Source organism: Acipenser ruthenus, chromosome 45 (genome assembly GCF_902713425.1).
Source record: "Acipenser ruthenus chromosome 45, fAciRut3.2 maternal haplotype, whole genome shotgun sequence".
NCBI classification, from domain to species: Eukaryota; Metazoa; Chordata; class Actinopteri; order Acipenseriformes; family Acipenseridae; genus Acipenser; species Acipenser ruthenus.
This window is the reverse complement of record NC_081233.1, coordinates 2665887-2680487: the sequence shown is the minus strand read 5'-3', so window position 1 is coordinate 2680487 and position 14601 is coordinate 2665887. Positions and strand designations below refer to the sequence as shown.

Here is a 14601-nt window from a genome sequence, read left to right as displayed (position 1 = left end):
GTACATTGATGGTCTAAATAGGATAGGTATACATATACAATATATATTATTCAGTACACCATTGTACTTTCACACTGATAACATTATAACGTGCCTTGTTCCAGAATCCACTGGAACAAGTACCATGGTATATTTTTATAGGGGAGGTGCCGATAGGTGCAAATGAATAACACTTCGCTAGCAGCTCCAGGCTGGTATTTTAATAATAATTGTTCGTGCAGGCGAGGCAGAGCAGTTTAGTTTTTGCATTTGCCTCAGGCACTGTGCTAGTGAAGGATGAGCTCAACCCTGGTCCTGGGGTACCCCCCACCCCCACCTCCCACCCACGCCTAGAGAAGGATGAGCAAGCGTGTAGGTCTCAGTGTGTCTGTGTGTGTCTCAGTGTGTGTGTTTTAGTGTGTGTGTGTCTCAGTGTATGTGTGTGTCTCTGTGTGTGTTACTCAGTGTGTGTGTCTCAGTGTCTGTGTGTGTGTGTGTCTCAGTGTCTCTGTGTGTGTGTGTCTGTCTCAGTGTGTGTGTGTCTCATTGTCTGTGTGTGTCTGTATGTGTGTGTCTCTGTGTGTGTCTCAGTGTGTGTGTTTTAGTGAAAAATAATGTACATTTCAGAGTTATACAAAAAGGCCATTCTCAGGGAACAAACAGAATCAGACGACAAGTTTCTGAGAGTCAACAGCTTGGGTGATAGGCGGCTCACAGGACAACAGCTTCAAGCACAGCTTAACACTGGTCGAAGTAAGCAAGTCTCAGTTTCAACTGTGAGGAGAAGACTTTGAGCTGCAGGTTTGACAGGTCGAGTGGCAGTAAGAAAGCCATTGCTAAGATGGCAAAATAAGAAAAAGAGGCTTGCCTGGGCCATGAAGACTACTGAAGACTGGAAGAAGGTCTTATGGACCGATGAATCAAAATTTGAAATCTTCGGTTCATCACGCAGGGTTTTTGTACGCCGTCGAGTAGGTGAAAGGATGGTTCCTCGGTGTGTGACACCAACTGTCAAACATGGAGGAGGAAGCGTGATGGTCTGGGGCTCTTTTGCTGGATCCAGAGTCGGCGACTTGCACAGAGTGAGTGGCACCCTGAACCAAAACTACTACCACAGCATTTTGAGGCGCCATGCAATACCCTCTGGTATACGCCTAGTTGGTCAGGGGTTCATCCTACAGCAAGATAATGACCCAAAACATACCTCCAGGCTATGTCAGAACTACCTTAGAAGAAAAGAACAAGACGGTAGGCTTCAAATCATGGAATGGCCAGCAGAGTATCCAGACTTAAACCCCATCGAGCTGTTTTGGGATGAACTGGACAGAAGGGTGAAAGCAAAGCAACCTACAAGTGCAACACATTTGTGGGAACTTCTGCAACAGTGTTGGGAAGAACTTTCCAAACAATATTTGATTTCCATTGTAGAAAGAATGCCACGAGTGTGTTCGGCTGTTATATCTGCAAAAGGTGGCTACTTTGGTGAGTCAAAAATTTAGATAAAATTTTGTTAAACCAAACGATTCCATGATTTCTTTTTTTATCTCCAATTGTTTATTTGTTCTATGCTTTAATTTCAGAGTACACTGAGACATTGAACTGCGTAAATTTCAACAAAAACTGGAAAAATGGAGGTGTTCTAAAACTTTTGACCGGTAGTGTATGTGTTTGTATCTCAGTGTGTCTGTGTCTCAGTATGTGTGTGTTTCAGTGTGTGTCTGTGTATGTGTCTCAGTGTGTGTTTGTGTGTCAGTGTGTATGTCTCAGTGTGTGTGTGTGTCTCAGTGTGTTTGTGTGTCTCAGTGTGTGTGTGTGTCTCAGAGTGTGTGTTTCAGTGTGTGTGTGTCTGTGTGTGTTTCTCAGTGTGTGTGTGCCTCAGTGTGTGTGTGTGTGTCAGTGTGTGTGTGTGTCTCAGTGTGTATGTGTGTGTGTCTCAGTGTGTGTGTTTCAGTGTGTGTGTGTCTGTGTCTGTGTCTCTCTCAGTGTGTGTGTTTCAGTGTGTGTGTCTGTGTGTGTGTCTCTCTCAGTCTGTGTGTGTCTCAGTCTGTGTGTCTCTGTGTGTGTTTCTGTGTGTGTTTCTCAGTGTGTGTGCCTCAGTGTGTGTGCCTCAGTGTGTGTGTGTCTCAGTGTGTGTTTGTGTGTGTGTCTCAGTGTGTGTGACTCAGTGTGTGTGTGTGTCTCAGTGTGTTTGTGTCTGTGTGTGTTTCAGTGTATGTGTGTGTCTGTGTGTATCTGTGTGTGTGTGTGTGTGTGTCTCAGTGTGTGTGTGTGTGTCAGTGTGTGTGTGTGTCTCAGTGTGTGTGTGTGTCTCAGTGTGTGTGTTTCAGTGTGTGTGTCTGTGGGTGTCTCTCTCAGTGTGTGTGTGTGTTTCTGTGTGTGTGTGTTTCAGTGTGTGTGTGTGTGTCTCAGTATGTGTGTGTGTTTCAGTGTGTGTGTTGTGTCTCAGTGTGTGTGTGTCTCAGTGTGTGTATGTCTGTGTGTATGCGTGTTTTAGTCTGTGTGTGTCTGTCTGTGTCTTTGTTTCTGTGTGTGTTTCTCAGTGTGTGTGTGTGTGTCTCAGTGTGTGTGTGTCTCAGAGTGTGTCTCTGTGTGTGTGTGTCTCAATGTGTGTTTGTGTGTGTGTCTCAGTGTGTGTCTCTCAGTGTGTGTGTCTCAGTGTGTGTTTCAGTGTATGTGTGTGTGTCTATGTGTTTGTGTGTATCAGTGTGTGTGTGTCAATGTGTGTGTGTGTGTCTCTCAGTGTGTGTGTGTGTCTCAGTGTGTGTGTTTCAGTGTGTGTGTCTATGTGTGTGTCTCAGTGTGTGTGTGTCTCAGTGTGTGTGTTTCTGTGTGTGTGTTTCAGTGTGTGTGTCTCAGTGTATGTGTGCGTGTCTCAGTGTGTGTGTGTGTGTCTTAGTGTGTGTGTGTGTCTCAGTGTGTGTCTGTGTGTGTCTCTCAGTGTGTGTGTCTCAGTGTGTGTGTGTGTCTCAGTGTGTGTCTGTGTGTGTGTCTAAGTGTGTGTGTTTCAGTGTGTGTGTGTTTGTGTGTGTCTCAGTGTGTGTGTCTCAGTGTGTGTGTGTGTGTGTGTCTCAGTGTTTGTCTGTGAGTGTGTCTCAGTGTGTGTGTTTCAGTGTGTGTGTGTTTGTGTGTGTGTGTGTGTCTCAGTGTGTGTGTCTAAGTGTGTGTGTCTCAGTGTGTCCCAGTGTGTGTGTCTCAGTGTGTGTGTGTCTCAGTGTGTGTGTGTCTCAGTGTGTGTGTCTCAGTGTGTGTGTGTCTCAGTGTGTGTGTGTGTCTCAGTGTGTGTCTGTGTGTGTGTGTGTCTCAGTGTGTGTGTGTGTCTCTGTGTGTGTGTGTCTCAGTGTGTGTGTGTGTGTGTGTGTGTCTCAGTGTGTGTGTGTGTGTTTCAGTGTGTGTGTGTTTGTGTGTGTGTGTGTGTTTCAGTGTGTGTGTGTCTCAGTGTGTGTGTGTGTCTGTGTGTGTGTTTCAGTGTGTGTGTGTTTGTGTGTGTGTGTGTCTCAGTGTGTGTGTGTGTCTGTGTGTGTGTTTCAGTGTGTGTGTGTGTGTTTGTGTGTGTGTGTGTGTCTCAGTGTGTGTGTCAATTTGCCTGTTCCTTGAGTGCAGGTCTCTTAATAAAGGGTAGTATCTGTCAAACAGCAATACTAGGCCCTGAGTGAGCAGCTGTGTTAATAAATGTTTCTGATGTATTTATCAAATCATTATTATGCCAGTTAACTAACTAACTGACAGGTTGTTGCTACAAAAATTGCTGCTTTTCGACAAGACCCTATAAAAATGTACCATGGTTCCTGTGCCACTGGATTTTGGAACAAGGTATGATGGTAACATTGTTAAAGTTCAATGGTGCTGTATAATATATGTATACAACCTATACAACCAATGGACAATGACCTATTATGGTACTATAATGCAGTACAACCATAATAACACAATGGTATACAGCTACATTATACCATAGCACTAGACATAGCACCGCAGTATGGTGTTGCAATTAGATACCATGATACTTTTTAGAAATAAAAAAATACAATGCTGTACTATGGTGATACAGTATTATAGGACCATAACACAGTACAGTACATTGATGGTCTAAATAGGATAGGTATACATATACAATATATATTATTCAGTACACCATTGTACTTTCACACTGATAACATTATAACGTGCCTTGTTCCAGAATCCACTGGAACAAGTACCATGGTATATTTTTATAGGGGAGGTGCCGATAGGTGCAAATGAATAACACTTCGCTAGCAGCTCCAGGCTGGTATTTTAATAATATTTGTTCGTGCAGGCGAGGCAGAGCAGTTTAGTTTTTGCATTTGCCTCAGGCACTGTGCTAGTGAAGGATGAGCTCAACCCTGGTCCTGGAGTACCCCCCACCCCCACCTCCCACCCACACCTAGAGAAGGATGAGCGAGAAGATGAAGGAGATGAAGGAGCTGCTGGACGCAGTGAAGATTCATTTTGAAAGACACACACACAGTGAGACTCACTCACTCACACACACACACAAACACAGTGAGACTCACTCACACACACACACACAGTGACACTCTCTTACCAACACACACAAACACACACACACAGAGTGACACTCTCTTACCCACACACACACACACACACAGTGACACTCTCTTAACCACACACACAAACACACACACAGTGAGACTTTCTCAGACACACACACACAGGCAGACGCACCCTCACCCTCCTCCCCCCCACCCGCCCCTCGGTCCCCAGGCCGGTCGTCACTTTCCACAGCGAGAAGATGAAGGAGATGAAGGAGCTGCTGGTCGCAGTGAAGATTCATTCAGAAACACACACACACAGTGAGACTCACACAGAGTGAGACTCACTCTCTCACACACACACAGAGAGACTCACTCACACACACACACACACACACAGTGAGACTCACTCACACACACACACACAAACACACTCCCTCTCACTCACACACACACACACAAACACAGTGAGACTCACACACAGTGAGACTCACTCTCTCACAAACACACATTGAGACTCACTCTCTCACACACACACAGAGAGACTCACTCACTCACTCACACACACACACACACAGTGAGACTCACTCACACACACACACACAAACACACTCCCTCTCACTCACAAACACACACACACAAACACAGTGAGACACTCACTCACACACACACACACACACACACGCAGTGACACTCTCTTACCCACACACATAAACACACAAACACACGCAGTGACAATTTCTCACTCACACACACACCCTCAGGCAGACACACACACAGTGACACTCTATCACTTACGCACACACAGGCAGGCAGACACACACACACCAGGCTGACACACACCCACTTAGGGAGAGACACGCACACACATAGAGACACCCAGACAGACACACCCTGGCAGACACACACACACCCAGGCAGACAAAGACACACACACCACACACACACACACACAGTCGACACACACACACAGGCAGTCAAACACACACACACACACACAAACACACACACACAGGCAGACATGCTCACACACACCACCAGGCAGACAAACACACACAGACCACACACACACACACACAGGCAGACAAACACACACACATATACACACACACACAGGCAGACATGCTCACACACACCCCCAGGCAGACAAACACACACAGACCACACACACACACACACACACACACACAAACACACCCAGGCAGACAAACACACACAGACCACACACACACACACACACACTGGCAGACACACTCACACACATATACACACACACACACAAACACACAGGCAGACACGGTCAAACACACCCCCAGGCAGACAAAACCCACACCCAGGTGAATCCAAACCCAAGTACCCCCCTCTGGCCCCGCACATTCAATTGGCCCCCGAGAAAATCACCGCCGCTCTGCTGCAGGGTCCTGCGGGGAGGACGGGGTCGCAACCAGACCAGGCTCAACCAGCCCGGCCTCCCCCTCCTCCCCCCCACCCGCCCCCCGGTCCCCGGTCCGGTCGTCACTTTCCACAGCGAGAAGATAAAGAGGATGAAGGAGCTGCAGGCCACAGTGAAGATCAACTCAAGTGCCATCAAACTACAGCTCACTGCTCAAAGCCAGGTGCAGATGAAGAGGCAGAAACCAGCGCCCTCCAGACACTGTACCCTCTCCTTCATGAAAGACAGAAACCAGCGCTCACCAGAGACTGTACAATGTCCTTCATGAAGAGACAGAAACCAGCGCCCTCCAGACACTGTACCCTGTCCTTCATGAAGAGACCGAAACCAGCGCCCTCCAGACACTGTACCCTGTCCTTCATGAAGAGACAGAAACCAGCGCCCTCCAGACACTGTACCCTGTCCTTCATGAAGAGACAGAAACCAGCGCCCTCCAGACACTGTACCCTGTCCTTCATGAAGAGACAGAAACCAGCGCTCACCAGAGACTGTACAATGTCCTTCATGAAGAGACAGAAACCTGCACCCTCCAAAGACTATACCCTGTCCTTCATGAGAGACAGAAACCAGCGCTCACCAGAGACTGTACCCTGTCCTTCATGAAGAGACAGAAACCAGCGCCCTCCAGACACTGTACCCTGTCCTTCATGAAGAGACCGAAACCAGCACCCTCCAGAGACTATACACTGTCCTTCATGAAGAGACAGAAACCAGCGATCATCAGACACTGTTCCCTGTCCTTCATGAAGAGGCAGAAACCAGCGGCCTCCAGACACTGTACCCTGTCCTTCATGAAGAGACAGAAACCAGCGCTCATCAGAGACTGTACCCTGTCCTTCATGAAGAGACAGAAACCAGTCCCCTCCAGAGACTATACCCTGTCCTTCATGAAGAGACAGAAACCAGCGCCCTCCAGAGACTGTACCCTGTCCTTCATGAAGAGACAGAAACCAGCGCCCTCCAGAGACTATACCCTGTCCTTCATGAAGAGACACAAACCAGCACCCTCCAGAGACTATACCCTGTCCTTCATGAAGAGACAGAAACCAGCACCCTCCAGAGACTATACCCTGTCCTTCATGAAGAGACAGAAACCAGTGCCCTCCAGAGACTATACCCTGTCCTTCATGAAGAGACAGAAACCAGCACCCTCCAGAGACTATACCCTGTCCTTCATGAAGAGACAGAAACCAGCGCCCTCCAGAGACTATACCCTGTCCTTCATGAAGAGACAGAAACCAGCGCCCTCCAGAGACTATACCCTGTCCTTCATGAAGACAGAGAAACCAGCACCCTCCAGAGACTATACCCTGTCCTTCATGAAGAGACAGAAACCAGCACCCTCCAGAGACTATACCCTGTCCTTCATGAAGAGACACAAACCAGCACCCTCCAGAGACTATACCCTGTCCTTCATGAAGAGACAGAAACCAGCACCCTCCAGAGACTATACCCTGTCCTTCATGAAGAGACAGAAACCAGCGCACTCCAGAGACTATACCCTGTCCTTCATGAAGAGGCAGCGCAAATCACTGTGAGAGATTTGGCGCTTATCCGATGATAACTGGCACGTGCGTGATGATAACTGGCGTGTGCACAGTGATGTCGTATGTTCAAGAAAGCTATCTCGTATGTGAAAGATCATACAGTTTTCTCGTACATACAAGTTATTATCACGTATCTACAAGATCATATAGTTATCATATAGTACCAGTTATTATCACATGTGTACGAGATCATATAGTTATCATATAGTACCAGTTATTATCACATGTGTACGAGATCATATAGTTATCATATAGTACCAGTTATTATCACATGTGTACGAGATCATATAGTTATCATATAGTACCAGTTATTATCACATGTGTACGAGATCATATAGTTATCATATAGTACCAGTTATTATCACATGTGTACGAGATCATATAGTACCAGTTATTATCACGTACGTATGAGATAATCCCACTATTTTTTTTTTCATCTTGCAGTTCAGTGCTTCCATAAACAATCAAATTACAGGCCTTCCTAATAAGCAAATACAATCTATCCATACAGAGAAGAAGGACCAGAGACACAGGGTAAGATGCTTTAGATTTTATTTCCTTCAAGGATGCATTTGGAAGCATGATAATTATGCATTGCATTTGTCGGTTTTGCAACAGTTCTGCTCAGCATAACAACGTTTTGAAAACATGCATCCTCTAAACGTAATCACGTCACCTGTAATAGTAGCAGTTTTTTCTGAAAAATAAAAACAGTTAAAAAAATTAGTTCTTTAAGGACAAAAAATAGGAAGCATGAATTCTTTCATTTGCAGTTTGATGGAAACATTTCTAGCTCTGCCTGAGTAACTCACTGAGTGTCTCGCTCTCTGAAGCTGAAGTCTTGTGGGCTACTTCATTGTAATATTTTTTTATTTGGAATCAGCAATTATTTTTACCCCTGTTTTCTCCCAATTTGGAATATTCAATTGAGAGCAGCTCAGTTGGAATAAAAACCAGTGGGGGGGGGGTTACGGGGAGGGCACTCCGGGACAGGTTTGGGAATGACTGTGCTCTCACTCTCTCAGTCAGACTCTGGTCCTGCAGTGCAGTGTCTGCTAGTTTTCATTCCACGCAAGTCCTCCTCAATAACTTCTTTGTTCTAATTATTTAATTAGATAGATACACTGAACCCCTAATCTATGTCCCAAAATATTATTAAGTAATTGAGAGCAGAAGTTGGAATGAAAACCAGCAGACACTGCAGTACCGACCTACAGGAATGGAGTCTGACACCAGTGGCTTGGAATAAAATAAACTGGCTTCCCCCTCTTACCCTTTTCTCATATGATAATATAAATGTTACGGGACGATTGGGACACAGTGACCCCCATTTCAACACATAAGCTTTGTTTTAAAAGACTTACTGAAACAAACATCAAGACCTTCACGACATGTAATGGTACCTCCACCAATAACATGACACACAAGTGTCTCTGCATCTGAAAAACACAATGTTGAGAATCAGCACTGGGCTCAGAATTCTGTAAATTACATGTGCTGACATTTGTATTTACAAATGAATAATTCAGGTACAATCAATCAATCAAACTTTATTTTATATAACATCTTTCAAGGAGAGCCACCCTCACAAAGCGCTTAACAATAAAACTATTCAATACAATAGAAAAATATACAATAAAATATCATAATATAACTGAATTATAATAATAAGTAATAAAAGGAGAGAAAACAACAACAATTAAAAGTGAAGAAGATTTGCTAAGCCTGCGTGCCAGATACAGAGAAGCATGGTTAAATTAGCAGGAGAAAACAAACTAGTAGCACTACTCCTAGAAACTAAGTGTGGAAGATAATAAGCGGAATTCAGCAATGATTAGACTAAAGCCAGAATGAAATGCAGGCTCACAATCAGGTGGAATAAGCGCACAGGGAAGCTTGTTTATGAACTCAATCAAGATATATATGAGAGTAAAAACAAACAACTTCCTTTAGTAATTAGAGTTTGAGAAAGAAAGAAAGAAAGAAAGAAAGAAAGAAAGAAAAAAAGAAAGAAAGAAAGAAAGAAAGAAAGCAAATTGGCTTAAAACATGTTTAAAAGGACTTCACAGGGTGACAAAAATAAAAACCCCAAACCAGAAGCCCTAATTATATTTTTACAAAGTGGACAAATAGCAGAACTCCAGGTGAATATCACCAATCAGCCCAAATTATTTGTGAGCCACAACTCTTCGGAAACAAAAGCATTGACCTTGATAAAGATCTGCATTGCCATCAGAAACCTGCATGACAGAGCTAGCCTATAGAAACAGCTCCGATCACAGTGATACTCTGAGAGAGAGAGAGCAGTGAACAGAGAGAGGCAGCAGGGTTGTACTAGGTATAAATGGGTAATTGTATGTAAAAAATAACATGATATTGTCTGCTAAGAAATAAAATACTCACAACCGCAGAGGAGAGCCAGGGAGAAAACGAGCAGGAGAGTCTTCATGGTGTCTGCTGGTGTGGAGCTGTCGAGGCAGGTCTGTAGAGTTGCAGTGGAGAAGCAGACATATTTATACCAGAGCACAGCACTGGAGGGGCTGCTGGCACTGCCACTTACATAACAGGCTTGAATTTGAATAAATAAAAAACATTAAACAAAATAGCTGCAACGTGGCATCACATTGACAGCTGACTTCATTAGATAAACATCACTGTAATATATTTCTGAAGTTGAAAGATGTTTGTTACAGACTTGTCTGGGGTCAGAAATCAGATTACTGTCCTGTATTAGAATGTATTGATGAGAAAAAATACACGTATCTCAAAAACTGCAAAACTGTAGTTAGAGCACTTTAATAGCCATGGGCCCCGGAGTGTATGAGTATTAAAGTGGTCTACTTCAGGACATTTCTGTCATCTTGAGAAAATGAATTTCCTGAATTTCTCATATCAATAATGCAATTCTTAATATCAGCAATTTTTGTTGTTAATATCAAAAATGTAATTCTGAATATCAAGAATTATCAGTATTCATTTTTTTTATATAAAAATACAATTCTTGATATCCACAATAGTATATTATTATATACAAAAAACTATGCTTTTAGTGAAAGTAAGAGCTGAACCCACGACCCTCCTCCGGGTCAAGAGTCCAGAGCCCCCTAACCACTACCTCACACTGCTGCTCTAGCACAACCCTGCTACCTCTCTCTGTCAGGTAAGACCGCCACGGCGCTCTTACTTCACCCATGTTTTGACCAGGCTTTCCAGCACACACTGCTTAACAGGTGGGTTCACTTTAGACAACATAAGTAACCACCACTGGGCAGGTCAGTGAGTTGCTGAGGATTCAAAAGTTCTCTGAAACAGCCTTATATATACCTTAGAACAGTGGTTCTCAATCCTGGTCCTGGGGACCCCCCTGTGTCTGCATTACTTTTTTTCAACTCAATTTATTAACACTCAATTCAACTAACAATTTGCCTAATCAAAGCTGTCCGGGGATGTGCTGGAGTTATTCCGTCAGGGGGATAGGATTTTGGAGGAAGATGGAATTCTCTACCACTGGGGTCCCACAACAGATCCACTCTGATCAAGGCAGATGTTTTGAAGGAGAACTCATTCGACAACTGTGCCAACTGCACAGCATTCACAAGACTAGGACAACTCCATATTGGCCGCAAGGTAACGGTCAATGCGAACGCTTCAACGGGACCTTACATGACCTTTTGCGCACCCTCCCCTCTGAGAAGAAACAATGCTGGACAGAGTGTTTACCACAGGTACTCTTTGCATATAATACCACACCACATCAGTCTACTGGCCAGTCTCCCTGTGTTTTAATGTTTGGCAGAGAACCTCAATTAACCGTGGATGGACTTCTTGTTTGGAGGATGTGGCCAGAGGCCAGCAGGGGGCAGAGGTACAGACTTGATGGCAGAACAACAGGAAAATCTGAAGATCTGTGTATCAAAGTGCTAAACACCATATGGAAACAACAGCTCAGCAGAGGGGGGGAGGCTCATAACAACAAGGTGAGGGATTGTGCTTTAGGAGGGCCAGCTTGTTTACCAGAAAGATCATTGGAGAAGAGGACCTAATAAAATCCAGGACCTGGAACCCTACCCTTTACCGAGTTGTACGATGTCCCACTGACCAGGGACCTGTGTATTCGATTGCTCCAGTAGAGGTCGCTTGGCCAGTGAAGCAAGTCCATTGGACTGAGCTGAGCTGTGTCCAACACACTGCTCACTACCCGGGGAAGAGGAGAATGAGGTCTTAGATCCAGGTATTCCCTTTGATTATTTTAGCATGGAGGATTGTGATTCTGATGAAGACGCCATTATTTTAGATGTGCAGTGGATGCCACTTGACCCACAAGATAACCCAGCAGAGAGGATGATGCTTGTTCCTGACGTTGAGGAGTTCCCTGTATTGAATGAGCCAACTAGACGGACAAAGGAGACCACAGCAGGCTACCATCCCAACCCTCATCATCTTCCACAAGCTGCAATGTCTCACGGCCAGCAGGTAGGGGCGGAGGTAAAAATTCAGGTTACAGATCTTCCTGTGTCCAGGTTTGTCCAGTAACTGTAGCAATGTCCCTTATGCTTGTTTTCGCACTTGGCAAGTTTCCTTGAGGTAATTGATGGGGCATTGATTCATTTAGCGGGGGTGGAATGTAGCATGTGGGACACTAGGACTATGTAAAAGGGAGATACTAGGAACCCCTATTTGAGGATGCAACATCGATAATGGATAATTGCAAAGCATATGACATGGTTTATTTAGATTTCCAGAAAGCTTTTGACAAAGTCCTGCATAAAAGATTAATTCTCAAACTGAACGCAGTAGGGATTCAAGGAAATGCATGCACATGGATTGGGGAGTGGTTAACATGTAGAAAACAAAATACTAATTAGAGGATAAACCTCAAAATGGAGTGAGGTAACCAGTGGAGTACCACAGGGATCAGTATTAGGTCCTCTGCTATTCCTAATCTACATTAATGACTTGGATTCTGGTATAGTAAGCAAACTTGTTAAATTTGCAGATGACACAAAAAAGTGGCAAACACTGTTGCAGCAGCAAAGGTCATTGAAAATGATCTAGACAAGATTCAGAACTGGGCAGACACATGGCAAATGACATTTAATAGAGAAAAGTGTAAGGTACTGCATGCAGGCAATACAAATGTGCATTATAAATATCATATGGGTGATACTGAAATTGAATTAGGAATCTATGAAAAAGACCTAGGAGTTTATGTTGACTCAGAAATGTCTTCATTTACTCAATGTGGGGAAGCTATAAAAAAGGCCAACAAGATGCTTGGATATATTGTGAAAAGCGTTGAATTTAAATCAATGTTAAAACTGTACAATGCATTAGTAAGACCTCATCTTGAATATTGTGTTCAGTTCTGGTCACCTCGCTACAAAAAGGATATTGCTGCTCTAGAAATAGTGCAAAGAAGAGTGACCAGAATTATCCCGGGTTTAAAAGGCATATGGTATGCAGACAGGCTAAAAGATTTGAATCTATTCAGTCTTGAACAAAGAAGACTACGTGGTGATCTGATTCAAGCATTCAAAATCCTAAAAGGTATAGACAATGTCGACCCAGGGGACTTTTTCGACCTGAAAAAAGAAACAAGGACCAGGGGTCACAAATGGAGATTAGACAAAGGAGCATTCAGAACAGAAAATAGGAGGCACTTTTTTACACAGAGAATTGTGAGGGTCTGGAACCAACTCCCCAGTAATGTTGATGAAGCTGACACCCTGGGATCCTTCAAGAAGCTGCTTGATGAGATTCTGGGATCAATAAGCTACTAATAACCAAACGAGCAAGATGGGCTGAATGGCCTCCTCTCGTTTGTAAACTTTCTTATGATCTTATGTTCTTATATAAAATGGATGTGGTAGCTAGTCTGGGGAATGGTGAATGCCGAATCTGTTTCTGTCTTCCGGGGTCGTTCTTAACTACAAACTGATCAGGTAAACCGGTTCACCATGGCCCTGGTTATTTATGAAGATGTTTTTAAATGGGTTTATGTCTAAATGTACGATTCTATTAATTTATCAATAGAGCAACGGGATGATGCTTTGATTGTATTTGCATGATAATATTGACGATTGAATATTAATAAACAGAAAATAGTGACTGGCTGCAATTTATTCTTAATATAATCCAATTGTTTGATGCGCATGCGGGTATTTAAGCACCATTATTCATTGTAGCTAAGGATGGTTCATTTAAACTTTCATTTATTTCAATTTAGGTTCCAGTTTGAAATGCCGTTCTGTCTCACTCTTTGTGTTTCTTGTCTTCTAGGACCTGAGCGTCGATTATTGTTTCTTCTCATTATTTTGATTGCTGTTTATTTATTTGATTTGTATTACTGATCCTCTTCTTTTTATTTACTGTACCTATTTGCTTTATTGTTTGTTTACAGAGCTAGCGTCCTTGTTGTTTAACTTTATTTTCTGCTGGTTCAGTATATCTCCTCTTTATACACCCCGTGTTTCAGTTAGTGTAAATTATTTCTGCTGTATTTTACACTGTATCTCTACAACAAAGTGCAGCCCTACCACTGTGTGACACACTGTAGACGATCCAGACACAGGGAATAGTCACGTTTGCTTTATCTGACTTCTTGATATTTGTTTGCACATTTATTTTGCATTGCTGGTTAATTTCACACTTTGTATTTATTTCTTTTTCATGTTTTTTTTTACTTTCTTTTGTGTTCGTAATCACCTTTCCTGTCTCTAATGTGACTGTCGTCGTTCTGTAATATTCTGATATCAAGAATTGCATTTTTTATGTTAAAAATAATCAAACTGTAATTATTACCAGAGGAAAAAGTTGTTTGTTTTAACCCTCATATCCAAGGATTCAAACCTGATTCTGTGACCCTTATTCACGTTCACCATGGTTTATTCTGAATGACTGTGATTTACAATGATTTCCTCTGGTATGCTGTGTTATTACCACAGTTTACAAGGGTATTGCCATGGTAAACTTGAATAAGGGGCACTTCACCTTTATTTAAAGACCACCTGCTCATGTGAACACTTTAAGTTCATCCCAATTGTCACACGGGGTGACGAATGGGGCTGCAGCATTTCTCATTTAGTGTCAGGATTATGTACCCACGTGTGCA

The 14601-nt window shown here is 43.4% G+C and overlaps 1 protein-coding gene and 1 long non-coding RNA gene across 2 annotated transcripts; one reads left to right on the top strand and one right to left on the bottom strand.

Moving 5' to 3' along the window:
- The first annotated feature begins 230 nt into the window (after positions 1 to 230).
- LOC131720945 (uncharacterized) lies at positions 231 to 3735 on the top strand. Its single transcript, XM_059013483.1, has 2 exons — positions 231 to 1461; positions 1560 to 3735. Exons 1-2 carry the CDS (start codon positions 855 to 857, stop codon positions 2471 to 2473), a joined length of 1521 nt encoding a protein of 506 aa, XP_058869466.1. The 5' UTR covers positions 231 to 854; the 3' UTR covers positions 2474 to 3735.
- Positions 3736 to 8025: 4290 nt separating this feature from the next.
- On the bottom strand, positions 8026 to 10002 carry LOC131720935 (uncharacterized). Its single transcript, XR_009319774.1, has 3 exons — positions 9894 to 10002; positions 8855 to 8929; positions 8026 to 8187 (listed from the first exon to the last, which is right to left on the bottom strand). It is a non-coding gene; the product is annotated as an uncharacterized LOC131720935 (long non-coding RNA).
- Between the last annotated feature and the right edge of the window lie 4599 nt (positions 10003 to 14601).